The sequence below is a fragment of the Eublepharis macularius genome, chromosome 19, assembly GCF_028583425.1.
Source record: "Eublepharis macularius isolate TG4126 chromosome 19, MPM_Emac_v1.0, whole genome shotgun sequence".
Classification (NCBI taxonomy): Eukaryota; Metazoa; Chordata; class Lepidosauria; order Squamata; family Eublepharidae; genus Eublepharis; species Eublepharis macularius.
The window spans coordinates 654,850-676,871 of record NC_072808.1 but is presented as its reverse complement, the minus strand read 5'-3'; the positions used below and the strand labels follow the sequence as shown (position 1 = coordinate 676,871).

The window sequence follows — 22,022 nt, the reverse complement described above, 5'->3', positions numbered from 1 at the left end:
TTTATGATTGATTCTCGGTCTCCCTGTTTCAAGCTTCTACACCACGCTAGATCCTAAGGGGTATATAAGAGGATTAACTTAAGGTCGAACACACACACACCCTTATTAGATTTCTTCACTGTAAGTCACTTCTTCTGTCCAATCTGCATGGCAATATACCGTGATTATCAAGATCCACCTAACAGGTCAGAAAAATAAGCAATCACCACACCCTGAACTAGAAAACAAGTGGATGTTTCAAGCAGTGCTTTCTAACGAGTGAGCTGAAAGGTCAGTGATGAACACTTGAGTCAAGCGCATGTCATTTTCATGTCCATTCTGCTGCCCCACTCCAGGAACGAAAGGGACTTCCATCTAACTACTCAATACCAGTGCAACTTCTGGGATATATATATATCAGAGTCAACCACCACTTTTCAAAATGTGGCAACAATTTTATCGTAAGACAAATCAATCCTATAAAGCTGCTTTGTAGCTGAAACCGTGGGATCTTTGGTTGTACTGTTGTAGTTAAAGTGACATCAAAGGCCTGGCATGTGGGATTGCTTTCTGTGCAAACCCACCCTTCCTGCCAACAATTGCACTGGTATGCACGGCTGTTACAAGTTTTAAAATGATGCTCCATATGAATGGGAAAACAGGGCTTGTTCGTATTACTTCTGCATTCTTTACAAAGATCTGCTACAGGCCCGCGGGACACCATGGATTGACAATGAGGCTCTTAGCAATGCATTATGTGCTCTTGCGTACTATTATTTGCCCAGAGAACCTCAAGTGCTTTTCTGCTGGCATGGCATAGCAGGTTACACAACTGAGCCATTAGGGTACCAGCCTACTTTAGAAAGTAATCATGGTCAACAGTACTAAGACAGATGTTTAAAGAATCCAAGTACTTTCACTCTGCATCCTGTACAATGGTCCACGGCTTTTCTCCTCCAGCATCTGCCCTTCACCTTTAGTTTCTTCAGCATTCAAGCGGCAGCGCACACACAACCACTCACGCCTTGCTAGCTCGTAAAATGACAATGCCCAGGAGGGCCACCACGCCGCACACCTGGGAAAGCAGGGCGAGTTCTACTTGTCCTGTAATATTTTGAATTCAAACAAGGCCGTGGATGGGGTTAGTATTGGACTAGTTCAGTTAGCAGCCAGCGAAAAGGTCCCTGCAGCCCTCAGGGAGGGAAAATGGCCAAAGGCACCGATTCTCTGCGAGTGCGAATACATCCCTTTCTATTGAGCCACCTGTCTTTAAAAGGGAAGGGCAAGCGACACTCCAGCTGCCCAAGTGTTTGGCAAGCGCTGGAATGACAGGCAAGCCAAGCAGGCCAGTTTACCTGCTAAACCCCCCATTCGTTCTAAGAGGAACAATTGTTAGTTAAAGTGTACAGGGGGGGGGGACCTGTGATACTCACCGGGGGGGTGGGGAGAACAGCCCCTCTCCACTTCTCACTTGCCCACCAGTCACCTGCAGGCAACACGGGCACTCCACTCGCCCAGCTTACCCGCCCACTCACTGACATTGGTGGCTCCTTCCTCGCCATTTCAGAGCTCAGGTCGTGGCAGCACTGGCTGCTCCTTCCTCTGCCCCCTTTCTAGGGCTCACACAGCAGTGAGAGCAGAGCAGAGCAGAGCGGGCAGCTCCTTCTCATTCACCCACCTTTTCCTCCACATCGCTTACTAGTAAGGGGCGGGGGGGGGGGGCAGCAGCTGCATTTTCTGCCCCACCCACCTGCATGCCTGCTTGCCCGGCTGGCTGAAGCAGGGGAGGGGGGAGAGTTGCTCCTGTCCCTTCCTGCCTATCCCACCCGCTATCAGGGTGGTGGTGCTTCCCACTCCTCCTCCCTGCCCTGCCTGTTAGCGTTCGAAGGAGAGGCACTGGTGGGCAGCCTCAGAGCATGTGCGTGCCCCACCCACCCCCCGCTGTAAATTGGAAGGTCAAGTCCCTCCTCTGTCCTCTGGACAGAAGCAAGCAGTTTCACGGCCTCATTCAGGGTTAGGACGTTTGCAGGCTTAGGTCTTCAATGACATTTACTGCAACAACTTCACAAAACAGAACTGTATCCTTGTACTCTATATACTTGAAACTAATCAGTGTGATAGTACAGTATTGCCAGTGTCCCCAATTATATCCTGTTTTGTGGAGTTTCTGATGCGACCTGGTCATCACTGTTATGGTCTTCTAAATGCACGATGCTACATTATTGAAGTTCTACATTTTATACTAGATCCCTGAAAAACACACACAATTTTAATAATTCCTATGTAAAGAATTGTCAAAAGAGAATCTCTTCTTAGAAAAGTTTTCCAGCATTGCTTGAAACTAGTGAAACATTTTAAAATACTAATACTTTTACAGTTTGAATCTTGACTCCCAATCTGTTACGAGAAGCCTTTACAGGAAGCGCTAACAGGTTGCTGAGGGGAAAAAGAAAAAGTGTCAGGAAAAAGGTCAACACCCAAAGGCAAAGCTTGAAAGCCTTTAAAAATCTGTACCACTGATGAAAATTATTCTTCTTTTGTTAAAATAGGCTTCTGAGTATGCGAAGATGCAGCTGACTGGTTAAAGAGAGACTGCACACACTGTGAGTAGTGGTTTCTCTCACAATACAAATGTTTGTACTCCAAAAGGGGGCAAGTGGGTGGGTGGGTGGGTGGAGTTTACAGGACAGCTCAATAATTTTGGATTATTCAGACCAAATTCACCTAAGTGCCTTTCTATTTTAAAAAATCTCCAATGTTCAGTTTTCTGTCATTCATATATAGACTGTTCAATACTAAAATGGAAACTCTTAGAATTATTCTGTGTAGCCATGCTGCGGTGCCAACTGTATTTTCCAGCCAGTGTTTTAAAAAAAAAAATCACATTCTGACAGCTCTAAGATTTATTGCTCGACACCGGAATGCATCCTTTTCACTACAGTACTCAGGTAACTAAGTAACATCCTTTAAACAGCAGCTAAATGTTCTGCATTTTAATTATCAAAGTAAATGGAAAGATTTTGGACGCATCACAGTAAATATGGACACAGAATTCACCAAGTTAGTTGGCTTGCAACTAACTTGAGTTACACTCAATAAGTTACAATAAACCTGAGTTACACTGAAGTCTGCTTACATACTATTAAGCTCAAAGTAACAAAAGTGTTTGAATACAGCTCAACTTCTGTTCTGCATTCTACTACCCTGAGGGGTAGCTGGGCAGGAGAATACCTGTTTGAATCACTTTCCCAAGTTACGAGCTTAAAGAAACATACAAATAGAAAATAGCAAAACACATCAGTAAACTATCAGACCGTAAAACAGTGAATTAAAGTAACATTCCGCTGCAGGAAAACTTAAACCGGAATAATATAGAGCTCTTTAAATAACAGTATGTCGAAGAATAGAGTCATAATTCCCTAGGCAAAAACCTCTAAAGAATGCTTTAAATGAAAAAAAGCTAGCTTTTGCTCCTGTGGATTTCGCTACTGTTAGAACATAGAACAAGACTTTATTCACTGGTCTCAGAATGCAAGGAGGTTCATACGAAAACCCCTTCCTCTGCTACATCCAACCAGCAGGTGCTTTACAGGTCAACACCTCCACCTCGAAACTGGGCCAGCGCCAGAATCTCCCCCAGACTAGCCTGCCAGGAGGCAAGCATGGATGTTCTGCATTCTGATACACGAGGGTCACCTCCCAGTCAAACACAGATGGTTGATCAGTTTAGTGCATTTCAGCACAAGTGCGAATAATCCTTCCCAACTCTGAACAAATGCTACGGAAACCAGCATACATTTTATCAGTCTGCTTGATTTCACATTAGCAGTCTGCCTGCCAGTCATATTAGAACAGTTAAGAACTGCAACAAGGGGGTGCTTGCATAATTAGCATTTACCAATGTTAAATGTTCCTTTACCTATAGTATGAGCAGTTTTCACAGAACTGGGCTTATTTTCTTGAGGGAGACTCTCTGAATTCCGCGTTGCCAGGGGCTTGGCAATAGGAGCTGTAGGTTTATCGCTTGCATCCCCCGTCCATCGAAGGGTAAACTGGAGTGTTGGTCCCTGAGAAAATGTTTCAAACGGAGGCAGCCTCTGAAACAAAAACATACGACACCATGAGACTTTCACAGAAGGCATTTCTAGAGACACGCCAGTGCCGAGTCAAACACAGTAATTCTTAAACTGAAAGTTATAAAAATAAGACCTTTTATCATACTGATGGCAAATCATACATAATTGGGGTGGAAGTAGCAAGATGGCTTTGAGGTGGCAATGTCATGTAGTATGGCACATTTCCCCTGTCAATACATGTTGGACTCCTGTGGCGAAGTCTTGAGATATTCAGTGTCCAGGGAAAAGAGTAACTTCAGATGTATGTGAGCCGTGCAGCTGAGGGGCTGGACTGCTGGTCTGCAGGTAGCCCCCTCCATCCTTTTTGCACAGATGGTGAAAAAAGAGGGATGTCATGAAGGCTTGTCTTTTCCTAGAGTCCTGTCCTCCTTCCTTCTCCCTTGCCAGCCAGACCAACATGATAACTGGGAGGGGAGAAATGGCTGGCTGGCTGAATGTATGCCTAGCCCAGGGCTTTTTTTCTAGGAAAAGAGGCGGTGGAACTCAGGACCGCTGGAACAAGGGGAGAGTTTTTAAAAGTTTAAATCACCCGCTGCGAAAATGGTCACATGGCCGGTGGCCCCTCCCCCTAATCTCCAGACAGAGGGGAGTTTAGATCGCCCTCCGTGCCGCTCAGTGGAGCAGAGGGCGATCTAAACTCTCCTCTGTTTGGAGATCAGGGGGAGGGGCCACTGGCCATGTGACCATTTTCAAGAGACGCCAGCACTCAGTTCCACTGCGTTCCAGCTGAAAAAAAGCCCGGGCCTCCTCTCTTCTGTTGTAAAGACTGAAAGCTTATTATAAGAGCAACCACTACTTGTATTTTGAAGACTGGAAGTAATGCCTCATACCTTCCCATCAAGTATTGTTTCCCATGTTGCTCTTTTCTTGCTAACAGGGCACTCTTCCATTTCTTGCATGGCAACTTCATACTCCCCATCAAGTAACTGAAGTCGTCTGTTATAGGAAAAAGAGATACGCATTTACTAATATTCCATGGCATATTGTGATAGACGGGAGGCTGCCCTGCTCCCGAAAGGTAAAACAGCCAACCAGATGTTTTTCACTCGAGCCTAGGGAAGTGCTGCTCTAGCATCCAATCACAAGGGGGGGGGGCGGCATGCTGGAGGGAAGCACAGCGCAGTTTGGGTCTGTATTTGCACAGGCTACAACTCTCATACTCTCTTCAGAAACAGCCGCACATTCAAATGCCCGTGCTATGAAGTCTACTCTGGGTTAACTGTGACCCAAACCACTGCATCCTCAAAGGTACGACAAGCCACAGTACAGATCCTCCATCTGTTTGGAACCAAACCTGTGAATTTTCATGCTAAGGCAGCACAACACAGTGCATTACCACCTCTCAGGCAGTATGTCCTAGTAGTTTCGTAAGTGTTAAGCAGCATGACAGACCCTTCCCCCGACAGAACTAGAGATACAAAATTCTCAGGAATTTTAAGAGCTGGGGGTGGGTGGATAGGTGCTGCTTTTTTTCTGAAAAAACTTATTTGGGGGGAAATGGAAGCAGATGCTATACACCTTCCCTTTCAAACCTAAACTTAGAATCATAGAATCATAATGTTGGAAGGTACTTCTAGGGTCATCTAGTCCAACTCCAACCTATTTTGTTTAACTTAAAAGGCATCATTTATAATACCGAACTATTTAATAATGTATTAATCACTAAACATATTGTAACATTGAGGAGACTCTTCATTCATTAGACGGTCCAGGGCAGCCTGCCCTTAAAAAGCTCAAACGCCGTTCCTAAATTCTTTTGCCCCAGCAGCACAGGCTGCCATTATGGGGGCAAGAGGGGGTGGACAAACGGATATACTTTGGCAAAGGGATTTCCCTTTGGAAAGGGAGACACTTTGCCTATGCAGCAACAACCAAGGTCATCAGATGGAGATTCTCCTGACTGAAGACAAGCTGGATCCCAAAGCAGACGGGGATAATAATGACTGACTGGGTTTAGAACATAATCAGGCACGGGAAGATTTCAGACCCTCCTATAATATTAGGAGAATACTTGAAGTGAATTGTTCACTTCCACCCTGATCACCGAAAGGCCTACTGCTGCTGCTCAAATGCAGGCTCAGAGAGACTCCAAAGAGACATTCGGATTCTGATCAGTCCAGCTCTACTATTCAGACTCTCTCCTCACTGGGAAGAGCATCCACAGGGCCAGACCAGGCCAGTCCTTGATTCTGCTGCCATTCTTGAGAAAATAAGCGCTTGCTCTCATGGAATTCCCCTTCATATCTTATCTGGGATAGCCCAACTCTCCTTCCACTGAATGGCAGTTTGCATTCGGGGGAAAAGTTAACTCCAAGCATTCTGGTCGTCTTACTGTATTCCCCACCTGCGCTTCTGCAAGATCTCCTGTAACCAATTTCTGGGAACTGTAATTTGTTGGGAGGAAACATTAGTTGTTGCACAAGATTCTGCACTAAGTTCATTTACATTTCTGCATTACTGGATCCAAGCCATTATGAAGGCATAGTAACCATTTTAAAAGGAGGTGAGGCAACAAACACACCTCAGTCATTCCTGGTAAAATTCTAGGAAAGAGGAATCTCCAAAAGAAGAAGCATGAATTAGAATGAAGGACAGTTATGAAAATGAAATTCAGAAATAATCTTGCTTGAAGCACTTGTGACAGGAATATCTTTTTTTTTTTTAAGTTACCTGTTTTTATCAAATACGGTCATTTGTGCTACAAAAGTCTTTTCCCCATCTTCACGATTGGAAGAATTGCGTTTTCTTCTCGCTGGAAGCTCCTCGTTAACATCTGTTTTTAACACATTAAAAATTCTAGTTATGGGGAATAAATTTACAGGCGTGCTCGTTTAGTGATAGAGATGCTTAATTTGATTTAACAGGGTCACAATGCCCAGACAATGACATCTTTGTATTCTTCTGGCCAGTTAATGGAAGGACAATGTGCTAGTACTGGCAAAAAGATGGTGTAAAGTGAAGCTAGAGGAGACCAATGACAATGGTGATTGATTTTACATCTAAGCAGATATATTTTGAAAGAGGACTTGTGTTTCAGAAAAGACATGTCAATTCTTTTCAAATCTTCTTTGACTATGTAAACAGACATGATGCAGAGATTCAAAAGAAACATTAAGCTTGTTTGCGCTGTAAGTGTTAAATCTAAATAAATAGCCACACTATACATCCCCACGAAAGTAAAGAGGCTCCAATGTGCACATGGAAAATGACTATTATTCTTGAGGAATATAGAGGAACAAGTTACGTTTTCCTTCAGTTATACCCAGACGCTCTGCATGAATAGGGCCACAATGAGCAGAGCCAAGGTACACATTTACGGCTGCTACTGGAAATTCCCCATGAGAAACGGAAATTCAAGCAATGAGATGGGTCATTAAAACACCCCAAACCCAATATTTCATCCTATGGCATGGCTCCCTCTATTTTTAGTGTGCTGTCCTCTATTTACTTCATGCCCTGAGAATTGACTACAATGTCAAAAAGCCAGTTTTTCAGGGGTACATTTTAAGATCGGTTTCAAAGGGAGCCAAAAGTATAGCTTCTGAAGATTTTGCTAGCCATTAGGGACTAAACAGCAAGTTAACAATTGCTTATCTCCTCTATGAACCAGTCAGTTCATATATACACACACACGCCTCAATTTGATGCCCTCTATAAGCATTTAAAAATTGAAGCTCTAGACTCTAGACTACTAAACCAGAAGTTAATATCCTTAAAAATTCTTGCTCTACCTATACCTTCAAGAAACTTTTACCTTTTTCTTCAGTTAGAATGATTAAATGAACAATGTTCCAAATAGACTTTATGCATACTTACCAATGTTTTCATTAGTTTCCCCATTAATCATTCCATTAAATTCTCTCCTTCCTGGACGAGTTACTCTGAATAATAATGAGTAAGACTTCACCATATGGCTGTTACTGGGTTCAAACTCATTGCTGGAAACTGCAAGTGATGGAAAGCTGCCCGGTTTCATTTGGTTGAGGTCTGGATTCAAAGGTACCTGCTTTTTACCAGTAGGAACTTGCCTTATTGGACAACTAACATCCTGTACACAAATAAAATTCAATTAGACCATGTTAGTGACTCTGGAAAAGTGAAAACACAACGTTTTCAATCATGAACATGTCATTACAGTATCTCAAGCACTAGAAGACTACAGAAGAACAAACACAAGACCGTCTGGCCATAAAACATACTATAATGCCAGCATAAGTGGTAAAGATGAATTCTTTAAACCTACTGGAGGTAAGTCATAAGCAAGCAATTCTCTGCCTTCAAAAGTTCAGATGATATTAATACTTAGACATACACTAAAGCAAAATTTTCTGCTTTCAGTCTGACAATAGCAATTGAACGTAATGGATAGGATTCATCCTGAATCAGCACAAGTGTCTTTCTAGAAAGCAAGTTTTGCTAAACAGGCAACTGTTTAATATTTAATCCAACATGATTGCTGAAGTATGCAAAATTGATAGTGTGAATCTAAACATGAAGTTGCATTTGTAAAATAGGTACACATTGGCAATACATTATGCAACAGAGGAGTTTTAGAAACTGCTAGGCACAAAGATCAGGCAAACTAATTTGATTTTCATCAAGCAAATTAACTATACATGATTACTTTAAAGCAACAATATATAATAAAGCAGCAATATAATAACAGGGTACTAAGAAGTGCAACACCAGAAAATATAAATACAATGGAATATATAAAGCAAATCAACAAAACATTAACAGTTTTTTAGAACACTCTGTCCATCTCCTATAGCTCTGCCACGCACATATTAGTAAAATAAATCAAAACCAGGGTAGCCAATCCCCAATTTAGGTTATATTCTTAACTATAGCTTTACAAGTTATCAAAAAAAAAAACACCCTGAAAACTTACCTTTCGTTTCTTGTGGCAAACTTTTACAAGTAGTACTTCCAGGGTTACAGAATTTTGTTCATTTTCTGAGTTTTGCAATGGCTTATCTAAAAAAAGGAAGGGGGATTAAATACTGGGGAAAAAAGCAAGCCTTCTACTCTGAATAGTTAGAAAACATTACTACGGTGTCTACTAGGACTAGCGGTGTGACACGGAGACAGTTCTGCCTACCTGCTTGCTCCTCTACATGAATATCTGACCAAGAGACAAAGGATAGCTTTGAGGCTGGATGGGAGGGTCCAGATCTTTTAAAGTAATACATTATACTTCCATTCTTTCTAGCACTACCTTATTTTCTTCAGCTCAGGAAACAGTTTTCCCACACAAACATCCTTCAACTACCAACTCAATGTGTAATTTCACAATATTTTTCATTTGGATAATATTTAACTGCATCTTATATTTAGAGGGTTAGCAAAATAAGGAATTTATTGCCAACAATTTTTCCCTTGTATAGCTCTCTCAGTCGTTAAACCCAAGAGATTAAATGATATAGCAAATAAATCATCTATCTATAGATTTATTTATTTATTTAATCGCATTTCTAGACCGCCCTCCCCGTCAGACGGGCTCAGGGCGGTTTAACAGCAGCTTAAAACAATAAAAATATTATAAAAACATTAAAACATCATATCATAAACAATTAAAATTGGCAGGTATAAAATATTAAAATGCAGCATTGTCCTGCATGGGTGGTGGAAGGTCTTCAGTGGTATGGCCGGCGGGAGGACAGCCCAGCCCCCACCAAATGCCCGGCGGGACCATCTCCGTCTTGCAGGCCCTGAAGAACTTCATTTAAAGATATAGAACACTATAAAACCTTGAAACCACAAACTTTGAAACCACATAACAGATTTTATAGATGCGCAGAGTGCCTCGAACCAATCCAGTGAAAGATTACACAGAGGTCCACGAGCTCCGGGTGGCCCATAAAAATCTTATTTAGAAGTCTAATGTGAGCACAAGGACAAGATCTAAGGATGGGAAAATGCAATTTCCACATATTAGGATTTTTTTAGGCACTAAAAAAAAATCTCAGTAGCCTTAATGGTTAATTAATGAATGTATAGGATTGGCCCTAAACCATTACAACTTCACTGAACAGCCAAGACTATTAAACTAGATACAGAAGCAGGAATTGCTAGATTCTGTATGATTTTTTCTATTTGGAGTTTTTCTTGTGTTTTTAAACTGTACTACTGACAGATTCCCCTGTTTCAGTGCCATTCACTGCCAAAAGATGAAACAATGGAATACATACCATTTTTATGGAAGAAACCAGTAAAGGTGAGTTGCAGATGAGCAGACAAACTAAATTAAGGAAACAAACTTGAATTTACTGTTTGGCACATGGAATATTCTGTTTATAACTCTTCAGTTATTTATTCAATACACATATGGAAACAGAACACTTGGGAGATATTACATTTTTCTGTTAAAGAAATGGTGTGATAAAAAGAAAAGAAGCAGTAACACTTAAAAGCTCTAGATAAAGACACATGGATGTTATACATGATCAGTACCTCCCATTACAGACCAAAGTTGATATAAAGCACCCTTAATTTAGAAAAAACTGGGAGCACAGAAGTTTATACATTGGCTACTCCACAACGATAGGGTTACTTTTCTCAAGAGACTTACCAAAGCCCGAGCTTCTTTCATATGCACTGTAAGACCTTTAACACTTAGAATGTCTAGAGTGACTTTTTAACATTTGTTTTGTTAGTGACTGTAATCACTCCCAATTTATTATTTGTTTATAGTCCGCCTTTCTCACTGAGATCCAAGGCAGATTACATACTGGAAATGAATATAATATAATCAATAGTTAGGACATTCACTACAAAAATACAGTATGATCAACAGTTGTGACATTCAATGAAAACAGACGCAACAGGGTATGGCAGCTGCAAATTTGAAAATGAGCATAAAGCCAAACACATAGATGAAACCTTTCTGAATTAAACCAAAAGTAATCAACATGACATCTTTAGCAATGTCAAACTGTCCAGCAGGAGTATATCTTCCTAGTCTACAGACCCTGTCCTTTAGAACAGCATCTCACTGAGCTATTTCTTATGACACAGCCCTATAAACTAAGCATAAAGCCCTCCCGAATAATTCAGTCTTGCATAGTTTGCAGAAAGCCAGGACAGTGGGAACATGCGTAAATAAATTTAACATGAACAAATTTTAATTACTGATGTTTCCCTCTATACTTCACATATTTCCTGAACGGAAGACTGATAAATTGGCATGATTTACTGTTGCATGATATACTCTCTAGGAGGCTCTCCAAAACACCTGCTCATGGAGCCTTGCACCATAGATTTGGGGAGACAAAGGAGGGGGGTATTTGCAAAATTAATGGCACGCTGGCTTGAACCCCAAGCCTTGTTTCCACTTCTGTTCCTCTCTGTCCGTTTTGAAGGCAGCCCTTCCTCCAAGGTGGAGGCTGCTCCTCCTGGCCCTGGAACTTCTGCTCAGGCAAAGCCACTGTCTCTCCATTGGCTGCCTGCTGCCTGACACCACGGGATTCCCTGCACTGGAGGGCCACCGCTGCAACAAGGCTAAGCGGGTGCAAGTGGAAACGAGGCTTAGGATCAAAGGCTCCGTCTTCCTCAGCTGTGCATATGCCTGGGGAGACCACCCAAATTAATCGCATGTTCAAGCAATACTTTGGCCCAGACAGAATCCTCAGAGCCATCAAGTCTTGGGTTTACACGCTTCCCTTTCTGCGGGTAGAAAGGAATGAATGGGGGGAGTTTTCTAATGATTCACTTTACTCCACGGGGGGAAACCAATATGAAAATAGGACTTACCTTTTTGTCTATGGAGCACTGGGGACAAAGTATTGTTTAATCAGGCCATGAACTTTCTAGAGGCAAAGTCCAACAGTTACTGGGCCATTTTTTAAAACCATCTATATTCTGCTCAACTAATGGACGTGTGTTCCTCTGATGTAAAAGGCTCTTCTGTTAGATGAGAGGAGGGGTAGGATACAACCCATTGTAAAGAATGCTCATCCATTTTGTCGGACAGAAGGAGCCAACAAATGTGAAAGCTTATTACCAATTCGAAATTTGTTACAAGGCATAAAATGAAGTTCAACTGTAAGCTCAGGATATAATCCTACTGAGGTGCAGGATACCTTCCCTTGAATTTCAGGACAGCGTTACCATTCAAGATGTGCTGTCAGTCTCCAGGCCCAAACGTCAAATAATATATCAGTCATCATGACAGCCTACTATATAAAAGGCAATCTGTATTGGCAGCGACTCACTTTTTATCCTCGCGCAGGCACACTGCCGACGACTGTGGCCTCGAGGCCACTACCAAGCACCAGCTTGCTGCCGGGAGGGGGCTTGCCGAGTCAGTTTTTTAGAGCCCGTTATATTTCTTCACACAACAGGCATTATTGCTATATTTAATAACTGACTTAGAACAGCAGCTTTTCACTGTGTCCCCAAGATTCCCTCCCTACTCAGAATTACACAGTGTGCGTATTAAGGGTGTTGTGGATGCATTTTATGCTGGGATTCAAAACAGAATTTGTGTTCGGGTTTTCAACAAGGTTATTTTTTAATAAAACCAATTTGGGTTTTAAGACCACTGATTTATTTTCCATTCTGTGCATGACTTATTCTTACCACCTTTACCTTTGGGAGAGAATGTTAGCTATTTCAGTCAGATTCCTGAAAGCAGTTGCTTAATGCTGTCCCTGAAGCTTTAATGTGTTTGTTATTTGTTGATAGCCATTTCGTTAGAAACTGACAGCAATTTCTTCTTCCAACTGTGGAATCTTAGACAACATACTGGCAAAAAAGTATTACAAGCAACTATTCGGCTTTTATCTCATTTCAAGAAAGACTGAGATGTTCTTTACATGAAATAGCCAACAGACTGCACAAAACTACTTGCATCATTTTGGACCCATGAGACACTATGCAAGTCATATCCCAGACAATACATGGACATAGACAGCTAACACTTTAACGTGTACACTTTCCCCAGTGCTACAAAGAGACCTTGTACAACAAGACGCTTGCAACTTAATGAAGCAAGATGGGGAAGTGCATTCCTATTTGCAGGGCAAAGTGTCTTGGACAGTTCATACCAAGCCACACCCTGCAGATTAAATAGGAAATGCACTGGATCCAGTTTACATATTTAGCTCCATATTCAGCAACAAAGTAGATGCAGAAGGTAGTTTCACTGTATTGACCTCCCTTGTAGGATCAAAGCATATATCTCTAACTGGTGTTTACAGGCAGAAAAAGCAGGCCAATAAAATTATGATCAATCTAGACAAGACTGGAGTACTGTTGATTAATGACACAGTTTATGTAAGAGGAGTCACAGGTTTATGGTTGAGAAAAAGTTATTTGATCCATATCTACATGCTAGCTCACTCTGGAGGTGATGTTCATAGGGTAAGGCATGCACATTGCATGAAGGTTCCAGATTAATTACTGCCACTTCTGGTTAAAGGATATCACGTACAGATGTTGAGAAAGACAGTTATGCCCGAGAGCCTGGACAGCTGCCGTCTAAGTATATTGCAGTGAGCTGATGGAGTAACAGTACGATTTGGCATATGGTTGATTCATACGACACCCAGCACCTTTAACTAACTTTAGTTTGTGGGTCAGCTGCAGCCTTTCCCTAAAGAGTAAAAGATGGCTCTCTTGCAGTGCCTCATCACAGTTAAAACTAGACACCAGGCAAGACCCTTCTTACTGCCACAGACTGTTGTGGTTTTAAAAGGTTGTCTTTCTTTGCTCTGATATATATAGTTTTAAACATTTTAGTTCTTGGAAACTATAGTTTTCTGCTATGATACTATTCATATTAATGTTGTAAATTGCTTCAAGGGCACAGAATAAACATGTTTTAAAGAAAACATATTCCATCAAAGTTGAGCTAAATGTACCACATGTGCAGCCCTTCCTAACTCTTACAAAATCAGAATGTGAACGGAAAAAACAAATAAGGTAGAAACCTTACATCAGACTGTTTACATTTGTTGTACCTAACACCTGGGTTTTTACAAATTATTTTGAGTCCATTCTTGCTGATTTCTAAAGCAAAGTACCTACTGCAAGAAAAAAAAAAACTATCCTCAGCCTTGTGTTATACCAGTATATGATATGAAGTGCGAGTTCCACTGACAAAAAAAAAATCATGCCATTATATGTCCGTTTTTAAAGAAACACAGATTGAATGCACACTCCTTTGCACAAGCAGAATGCGCACTCTCTTTCTCACAAGGTGCCTATGGGGGGGAGTAGACAATTTCTGCAGGTATTTCTCTCGACTGGCAGTTCCTCGAGCCACATCTGACTGGTGGGACAGGAAAGCTTGAGAACAGCTGCTCTAAAGTTTACTCACAAATTTGAAATGATACCAAAGTCATCATTTCCCAGAAACCGATGCACACGGCACACCATCCGAAACTGGTGAAAATGGCTCCTGGCCACAGGCAGCACCCCATCATTCAGCAGCGCCCCTAAAGGCACACCTGCTTCCCAAGGAGAGCGCATCGTCATCTGAAGCAGGACAGCTTCCCATTCCAAGGCCAAGCCTCCCTGCCTATAAGAATCCATTGCTGGCCCTCAATATTCCTAGAGTGACTCCAGAGCCAGACCGTGCGAGAACAGCCTAGCCTCTTCAGCATACTGGGAACACCTCACCCAAGTCCCCCAACTGCTTCATCTAAAAATGTCATGTGGCCATTAGACAACATTGGGGGGAAGAGACAGAACCTTGTGATACATCACAATGTAGCCACAAGGTGGAACAGCACCATTGTCTAGGATCTACATGCCACATAGTAACAGAGTGGTGCTCCCAACTCCTAGACTAGTCAGATGATCCAAAGGGATTTGTTAATGGTAACAAAAAGCCACTGAGATCAGTGAGTCTCAGACAGCTCACACTCCCACATTCATCTTCCAGCACAGGTCACCTACCCAAGGGGATTCTGTATCAATCCTAAACTTGTACCCTGACTGATAGGCCTCTAGATGGGAACTGAATTACCATCGCATGTGCAAGCACCTTGCCCGAGAATGAAAGGAATTATCACAGGGTGATAGTTATACCGGTCCAGTAGGTCTTTAAAGAGTTACCTCATTGCTGCCTCTTACAAGATAATGACTACTGCCCCTTTTAATGGAAAGGTTTTCACCTACTAGACCTATGCAGCTAGACACAGGTAACCATGAATGTCAAGAATCTAGCAAGCGGTTAGCCAAACTGACCCAGGCACATTGTGTCCTCAGGATGCACAAGGTGAAATTCATCCAAGTGCTTGCAAATAGAAAAAACATGTAATTTCTGGATTATTATTTGTAGTGGACTATTATTTGTACAAAGTGCTTTGCAAATAAATCAAAGGGGACAGATAGCAGACAACTCACAGACAAGATTTTAAAAGAAAATCCATATGCAGTTATTTGCTTAGAAACTGGTTTAATTTTAGTGGAAACGAGGGCATGGCTTATGACATTTAAATACTGGCTATGGTTACATTATAATTCTGACCCTGGGAGCTTTATATATCAAATGCTTTCAGAGTCCAATGTGTCAAACTGGTCAGCGTATATCGTGGAAAAAATGGAAGGCATGGATATATCTGTGGACTCACTGCCTATGTTAACATCAAACGCTGCATTTCATCAAATTAAGAGTAGGTTGCTAGATACTGAGCGCCAGAAGTTATATAGCCTGGCTACTAAAACCTGCTCTCCCCTGAGCTTTGAAGCCCCTCTCACTGTAGGGAAGATGGCCCCATATTTATCTCCCCTGCAGGTGCCACATCTTCGTAGAGCATTTTCTTTGGGCAGGTGCAATGCTATGCCTTCAGCCGTTCTATATGGCAAATTTAACACGATAGACTATTCAGCTAGATGCTGTTTATGTGAACAAAAATGTGTCGCGTCAATTACACATGTTCTTTTGCACTGTCATTTGTATGCTGGTATATGTCAAACATACTTAAAATCTGTTTTAGCTAGTATGATGGATTGCTCTGACTCGCTCAAAGTCTATACTGTTAAACAATTCCTTTCATGATGTCACCGAGAAGGTGGCTAAGTTTCTCCATTCTGCTTTGAAGTTGCATCAAAGCTCTAAATGTATTTATGCATTTGTAATGCAGTATTCTTTTAACTTTGTCCTTTCTTTTTTGTAAGTGGATAACTTGAATTGCTGCTATATGCCAATAAAGGCTAACTTGGAACTTGAACAGAAAATCTACCACATGAAAAGCTTCGCTGAGCAGTACAGTGCACATGTAACGAATGGTGCTCTCTGCCATCACCAGCAGATGAGACCTCAAAACGGGCTGCAACACAGGGCCAGCTGAACAAACCCGAGTCTTCCACCATTTCTGCTCTACCCATCCTTCCTGCTGCTTCAGCACACCAAGCCCCTGAATGCTGCATTTTCAGATAGGGTGTGTGCGCATAATTAGGAGTAATCACCTGTCATTCTTCCTAGTCTGTAGCTCAACCATGACATTGTCAGGATTCCCAGACATGACAACAGGGAAACATGCCAAGTTCTGGCAGAGAGCGATCCACATCCATCAGACTCTAGGATTTGTCCATCCTAATCAGCTCCACCACTGTACAGGTTAGGCATTCCTAAAAGCCTGAACTTAACCTAATGTTGATAAAGAAAAACCCATGTATGGCTTTACCACAGGCAATTGTTAAGCTATCCTTTAGTAGCTACAAGGGTCATAAAAGTCCTAAGCTACACCAGATAAAGAAGGTTCAGAGTGGATGCTGAAGGCCCCCAGTATAAAAAATGGACATCCTCAACATCCAGTCCGAGACCCTGTCTGCCCGTCGGGCAGTATGGGTAGTAGTATACCAACAGACTCCCCGTCCTGTCCCTGTACCAGAACACTAGGTGCATACATTCGAAATCTGCCCTCTGCTGGACATGACACCTGAAAAGTGAGGAAATGAATGTTAATAAACGAATGCTGATGAAGTGAATGTTACCTTTGCAAATCATGTTCTCCCTTCATTTTCTCTACCTTTGTCAACATCTCATCTACTTTGAATGTTTTCCTGTAATAAAAATAGAGATTAAATTTTCATCACGGAGTACAATTCTTTTTCATAAATATTTCTTCTAAAATACATTTTTACAGACCTACTCCCCTCCCCCCTGCCCCGTTAACCTGGAGGCCTATGCAAGTGAAACATTTTTAAAATTCTGAATACAAAGCTGGGGTATGTTTTCCAACAAAAGGATCATCAAGTCCTGTAAGTGATTTTAAAATCTGTATTTGTCAAGCTTAAAACCCCACTACATAGTACAAGTATTTAATTATATTTCTCAAAGCTATAATAAAGAAAATTAGTTATTGGGATATATTTCCATGGGCATAACACAGAACTGCGACAGAATTTCAGACTGTTTGAAACTCTGCTTTCCAGGGATGTTCATCCAAACAAAAGTTCAGTTCATGGAGCTGCTGTCAAACTAGCAAGTATACTTGACCGCCCCCCTCAACAGCTTATACACAACTTCTCGGCACTATTAAGCAGAAGTGGTCAGTAAAAAGTAACAGTACAAGTCCCTTCTAGGTTTAAACTGTGTTGGGCACCATGATTTGTAAAATGTATTCAGAATTGCAAGAAGCAAAATTTATTTTCGAATGTCACCTACTCTAAGCCGAGAGCTAAATACTCCAGTTTCCTTATATGCTGGAGTGGTATTTGATTTTTATGAGAATGAGAAATGCTGATGCACCAAGAGCATTACAACTCTTAAATATTTTCTTGAAGGTGTTTAACATTCCCAAGTAAGTCACTTGGTGAAACGACTAGTTTACACACAGAAAACTCAAATTTACTAGCCTGCCTACATTAGTCATTTGCAGCAGAGACTGAGGACAAAACAAAGAACCAATTTTTCCAGTCCCCAAAGCTTCACCATCCTGGTCTCTTGATGCCAAAGGCTTACTTAAGCAAGGGACTACATGCAAGCACAGCTTAAGTACACTACAGTTAAGATTTTAGCCCATAATCAAATATAGTATTTAACTATTAGCCACAGCACAGAATAATCTAGTTTCATGTTCCTTCAGTGCACTGCAGGGAGATATGCTACACACAATAAAACAAATTGCCAATGAAAATCTTTATTTCACTTCATCACAAAGACAACCTGGATTGAAAGAAAATTGTGAAAAAAGGATTTACTCCAAAGGACCACAGCACAGACTAAGCAGTCTTCCAAAATGCAATTAATACAAGAAAAATCAAGATTTGCAGTAGACATCTAGCTACCCCTGCCCAATAGCAGTAATGACCACTAGACCCCCACTGAAACCGGGCATTACCTAAGACGGCATCACATAACCACAGCACCATAATCAAGAATCCTGATGCAATATCCATACGCCTGGACCAAAAGCTACAGATCTGGTTATTGTATCTAAACCCATCTAACGTTCCTGAAGTTTTAAAATGATTCTCCAAAAAGTCCAATCAAATTGGCCTAGATAACTAGATAAATATCTGCTTATATTTCTTAAATGCATATTCCCGTATTTCTTTGGGAAGAGAGAGCAATTACTTTTAATGGTCTAAACAGCAGCTCCGTTACATACTTATCGAATCCACATAATCATCTCCACATTAAACAGGCCGTCTCTTCAAAATTTAATGCCTATATATTCTTCATTTTCTCTGAACTCAGACAAGTTTTGACGTACTCATAAAAGCGGATGCACAGAATAACACAATCAAATATGTTTTGAGCCACCAATTCCATTCAAGATGAAGTTACAAAGTTAACCTTATCTAAAATAAACACAATGTAACACACTTCAAGGGATAAAAGATAAAAGCAATTTATATTTTCTGGTTTTAGATTTTCAGATCCCAAATCAAAGGCTAAGGATTAAAATAATTATTGGACCCCTAGTTAGAAAAGGCAACCTTTTAAACTGATTTTTGCAACATTACAATAAAATTAAGCTCAATATGAAATGTGCATGGACAATTCCTGACATTAGTAAAACTCAGCTGAAAAGCAGCACTGATTTTATGGCACAGTAGATCAGGCAACAACTATTAAATGACACTCACTATTCAGTGTTAATTAGCAAATGTTCTAAACGACATCTGATGTATATTGATTTTGGTACTTCTCATCTTGGTTTGTGTTAATGTGCTTAACATCTTTGGCCACATACAATTATCAACACTTTTCATTGCTGAACATCAAGAAAGCAGATTACCAAACAACTGCCACTTCCAGTTTCACAGTACACACCACACACAAATGATGACTTCAAGACAAGACTATATAAACACAGCAAGCACACGGTCATGCCCAGTTGAAGATCACCACCATAATTTTGGTCCCCATTATAGAAGTAGTGACATTTTATATATCATACACTGACAACTGCATACTATTGTTGTTATTTGCATAAAGTGGATTTAAAATGTTTAATTACATGCCCTTTATGGAGTGAAGTTACCTTTTGATATTTGTTCGGGAGTTTCTATGGGACATGTAAGTGAGAGTTCTGTGCAAGAATATTGGCTGAAATACAAAAGAAAAAGTCCATCAAACTTTGCCATTAAGGAGCATCTAAAATTAAAAGCAAAGATTAACTGTTACTCACAGCTATAAGGTTGCGCGTACGTAGAAATCTATATATCTGTGTTGGTTCTATGAGAGAAAAGAAAACAAAGCAGCTAATTTGATATTTCTGCTACTTCTTCCACAAACACATACTTCTGAGTGGACAATATTCTTTGTTCAACCAGATTTAGCAAATACCTTGACTATGAAGAGAAATAAGAATTTTTAACAGTAATCTATGAACTGCTACTGCCATTAAATGTTTACTGCATAGCATCAATAGCTACCCACAGCAGTCATCATTGTTAAATGTGGTACATCATGATATATAAAAAAGACACCTTTAGAATACAAAAGTATGGCCAATAGTTTAGATTTATAACATCAATTTACAGAAATGAAGCCCACGTTGTTTTGAAATGTTAACCTAGTTTTCTATAGCTGACGCTTGAATTACCAAAAGTCACATCGCTAAGCCTTGTATACAAGCTGTTTTATTACTTTTGTGAATAAACAACTTCAACCATTTCTTTCTGTAAAACATATTTGCACATGAAAACTAAACAATACATTAGGAGGGAGGGAGGGCATTAACAGTTAGGTGCTTACTCAAGATATAAAAGACTGCTTGTGCAGTGAATTGTCTATTTACAACATATCACTCCTTTAAAAGCCTGTTAAAATCTAATTACAACGAAGAAAACTTTTCAATCACTGGGGGTGGGGGAGTGACTTAACACACACCAACTGATGCCCTCGTCTTCCAGCTCCATCCAGCTTTCAAATCTAGTGTCATAAACCATATTGAAGGCTTACTTGTCCTCACTTCAATCTACAAGATTTCTCTTTCTTGAGGAACAGAAGACGACATGCTTTGACTATACTAAGGGAATCCACACTGTAGATTCTTCACAACAACGCACTTTTTCAAGCTGCCCTCTCCTTAGCACAGTCTGTGGGAACTGAACTGTGAAACCTTTCCAGCCCAAACACACTCCAAGCAAGTGAAACACAAAAAACAAGGGCTTGTCCTACACAGATGGGCGCTCTTGCAAGAGCACCTGAGCAGCATCTTGCACTTACTGAGCTTTCCTCCCCAGCTCTCCATCCATCCCTTGTTCTCAACTGCAATTGGTCAATACCTTTTCTCTTTATGATGCAACTTAAACACGAAGCGGGGCTTTTTCATAAACAAGGAAACAATAATTCCAGCCACCCACTTTGACCCCCTCCTCAGCACTCACTTTTTACACACACACACCGTGTTTCTGACATCGGTGCCTCATCGGGGTATTTAAGGTGTGGATTTCTAATTATGTGATTGCCAGTTTTGTTTTTTTTAAAACGGAGCAAAACAGTTCCCGAAGATCAGGTTTCAGGAGGGATCTTTGGCTCCCCTTTCCGAAGGAACTCTCACGGGGAGGAAACAACAAGGTATCGCCTTACGAGGCTTCGGCGCCCTGGGGCCAGGAGGAGCCCCCCGAAGCCCCCCGGGCCAGAGGCGCCCTTCCCCCGGGCCTCTCGGAGCGGGAGGGGGGGGCAGGCGTCTCGTCAAGGCAGCGAACCAGAGCCGGGGGGCTGGAGGGACCCTCGGGGCCATCTAGACCAGCCCCCGGGCAAGGCAGGGGAGTCGCCGCCGCCTCCCCCCGCCCCCATCCCGCCCCCCCGGGGTCCCCCCCCCACAGCCCCGCCTCAGGTCCCCCCCCGCGAAGCCCCGAAGGCTGCGGGGGGGCTCGTGGGGAGAACCGGGGGGGGTCCGCTGCAGCCCTCCCTCTAGACCCCCCCCGCCCCCCGCCCCCCCGCCCAAGGCTCACTCTCGAAGGCCTGGAGGAAGAGCTCGTGGTCGGCCTGGATCTGCTCCATCTTCGGCTTCTTCACCGGCGGGAGGGCCGCGGCCGAGGCGGCAGCCGCGGAGCAGGCCGAGGAGCCGCCGCCGCCGCCGCCGCCGCCACCCGAGGAGCCGCCGCCGCCGCCGCCTCCCACGGCGCCGCCGGATTTGCCGCCCGGGGTGGCGGCCGAGGTGGAGCCGCCGAAGCCCGCGCCCGCGCCGCAACCGCCGCCTCCGCCCGCCGTGGCAGCCGCGGCCACGGCGCCTCCCCCGCCGCTAGGAGCCGCCGAGCTGGGCCCCGCGCCGCCTCCGCCTCCGCCGCCGTGCTTCTGAGGGGCCATGAGGGCCGCCGCGCCGCGCCGGGCGGGAAGGGGGCAGGCCGAGGGGGCCGCGCAGGCCGGGGCGGGGGCCGAGCGGGCAGGCGGGCGGGCGAGCCGGAGGAGGGGGAGGAGGAGGAAGGAGGAGGAGGAAGTGGCGGCGCCGCGCTCGGAGCCTCTCCGCCGCCCGCTCCGCTCCGCTCCGCTCTCCT

General features: G+C 42.7%; 1 protein-coding gene across 1 annotated transcript in view; it reads right to left on the bottom strand.

Annotated features, from left to right (window-relative positions):
• Positions 1–22,022, bottom strand: part of SUZ12 (SUZ12 polycomb repressive complex 2 subunit) — a 29,246-nt gene extending 7,224 nt beyond the window's left edge. The window contains exons 1-10 of the mRNA XM_055003591.1: positions 21,480–22,022; positions 19,706–19,752; positions 19,559–19,623; positions 17,061–17,129; positions 10,307–10,356; positions 9,007–9,092; positions 7,932–8,163; positions 6,786–6,888; positions 4,946–5,051; positions 3,899–4,076 (exon numbers count right to left, since the gene is read on the bottom strand). Coding sequence (XP_054859566.1) covers positions 3,899–4,076; positions 4,946–5,051; positions 6,786–6,888; positions 7,932–8,163; positions 9,007–9,092; positions 10,307–10,356; positions 17,061–17,129; positions 19,559–19,623; positions 19,706–19,752; positions 21,480–21,834 — 1,291 coding nt within the window. The 5' untranslated portion in view covers positions 21,835–22,022. The remainder of the gene's footprint in view (positions 1–3,898; positions 4,077–4,945; positions 5,052–6,785; positions 6,889–7,931; positions 8,164–9,006; positions 9,093–10,306; positions 10,357–17,060; positions 17,130–19,558; positions 19,624–19,705; positions 19,753–21,479) is intronic.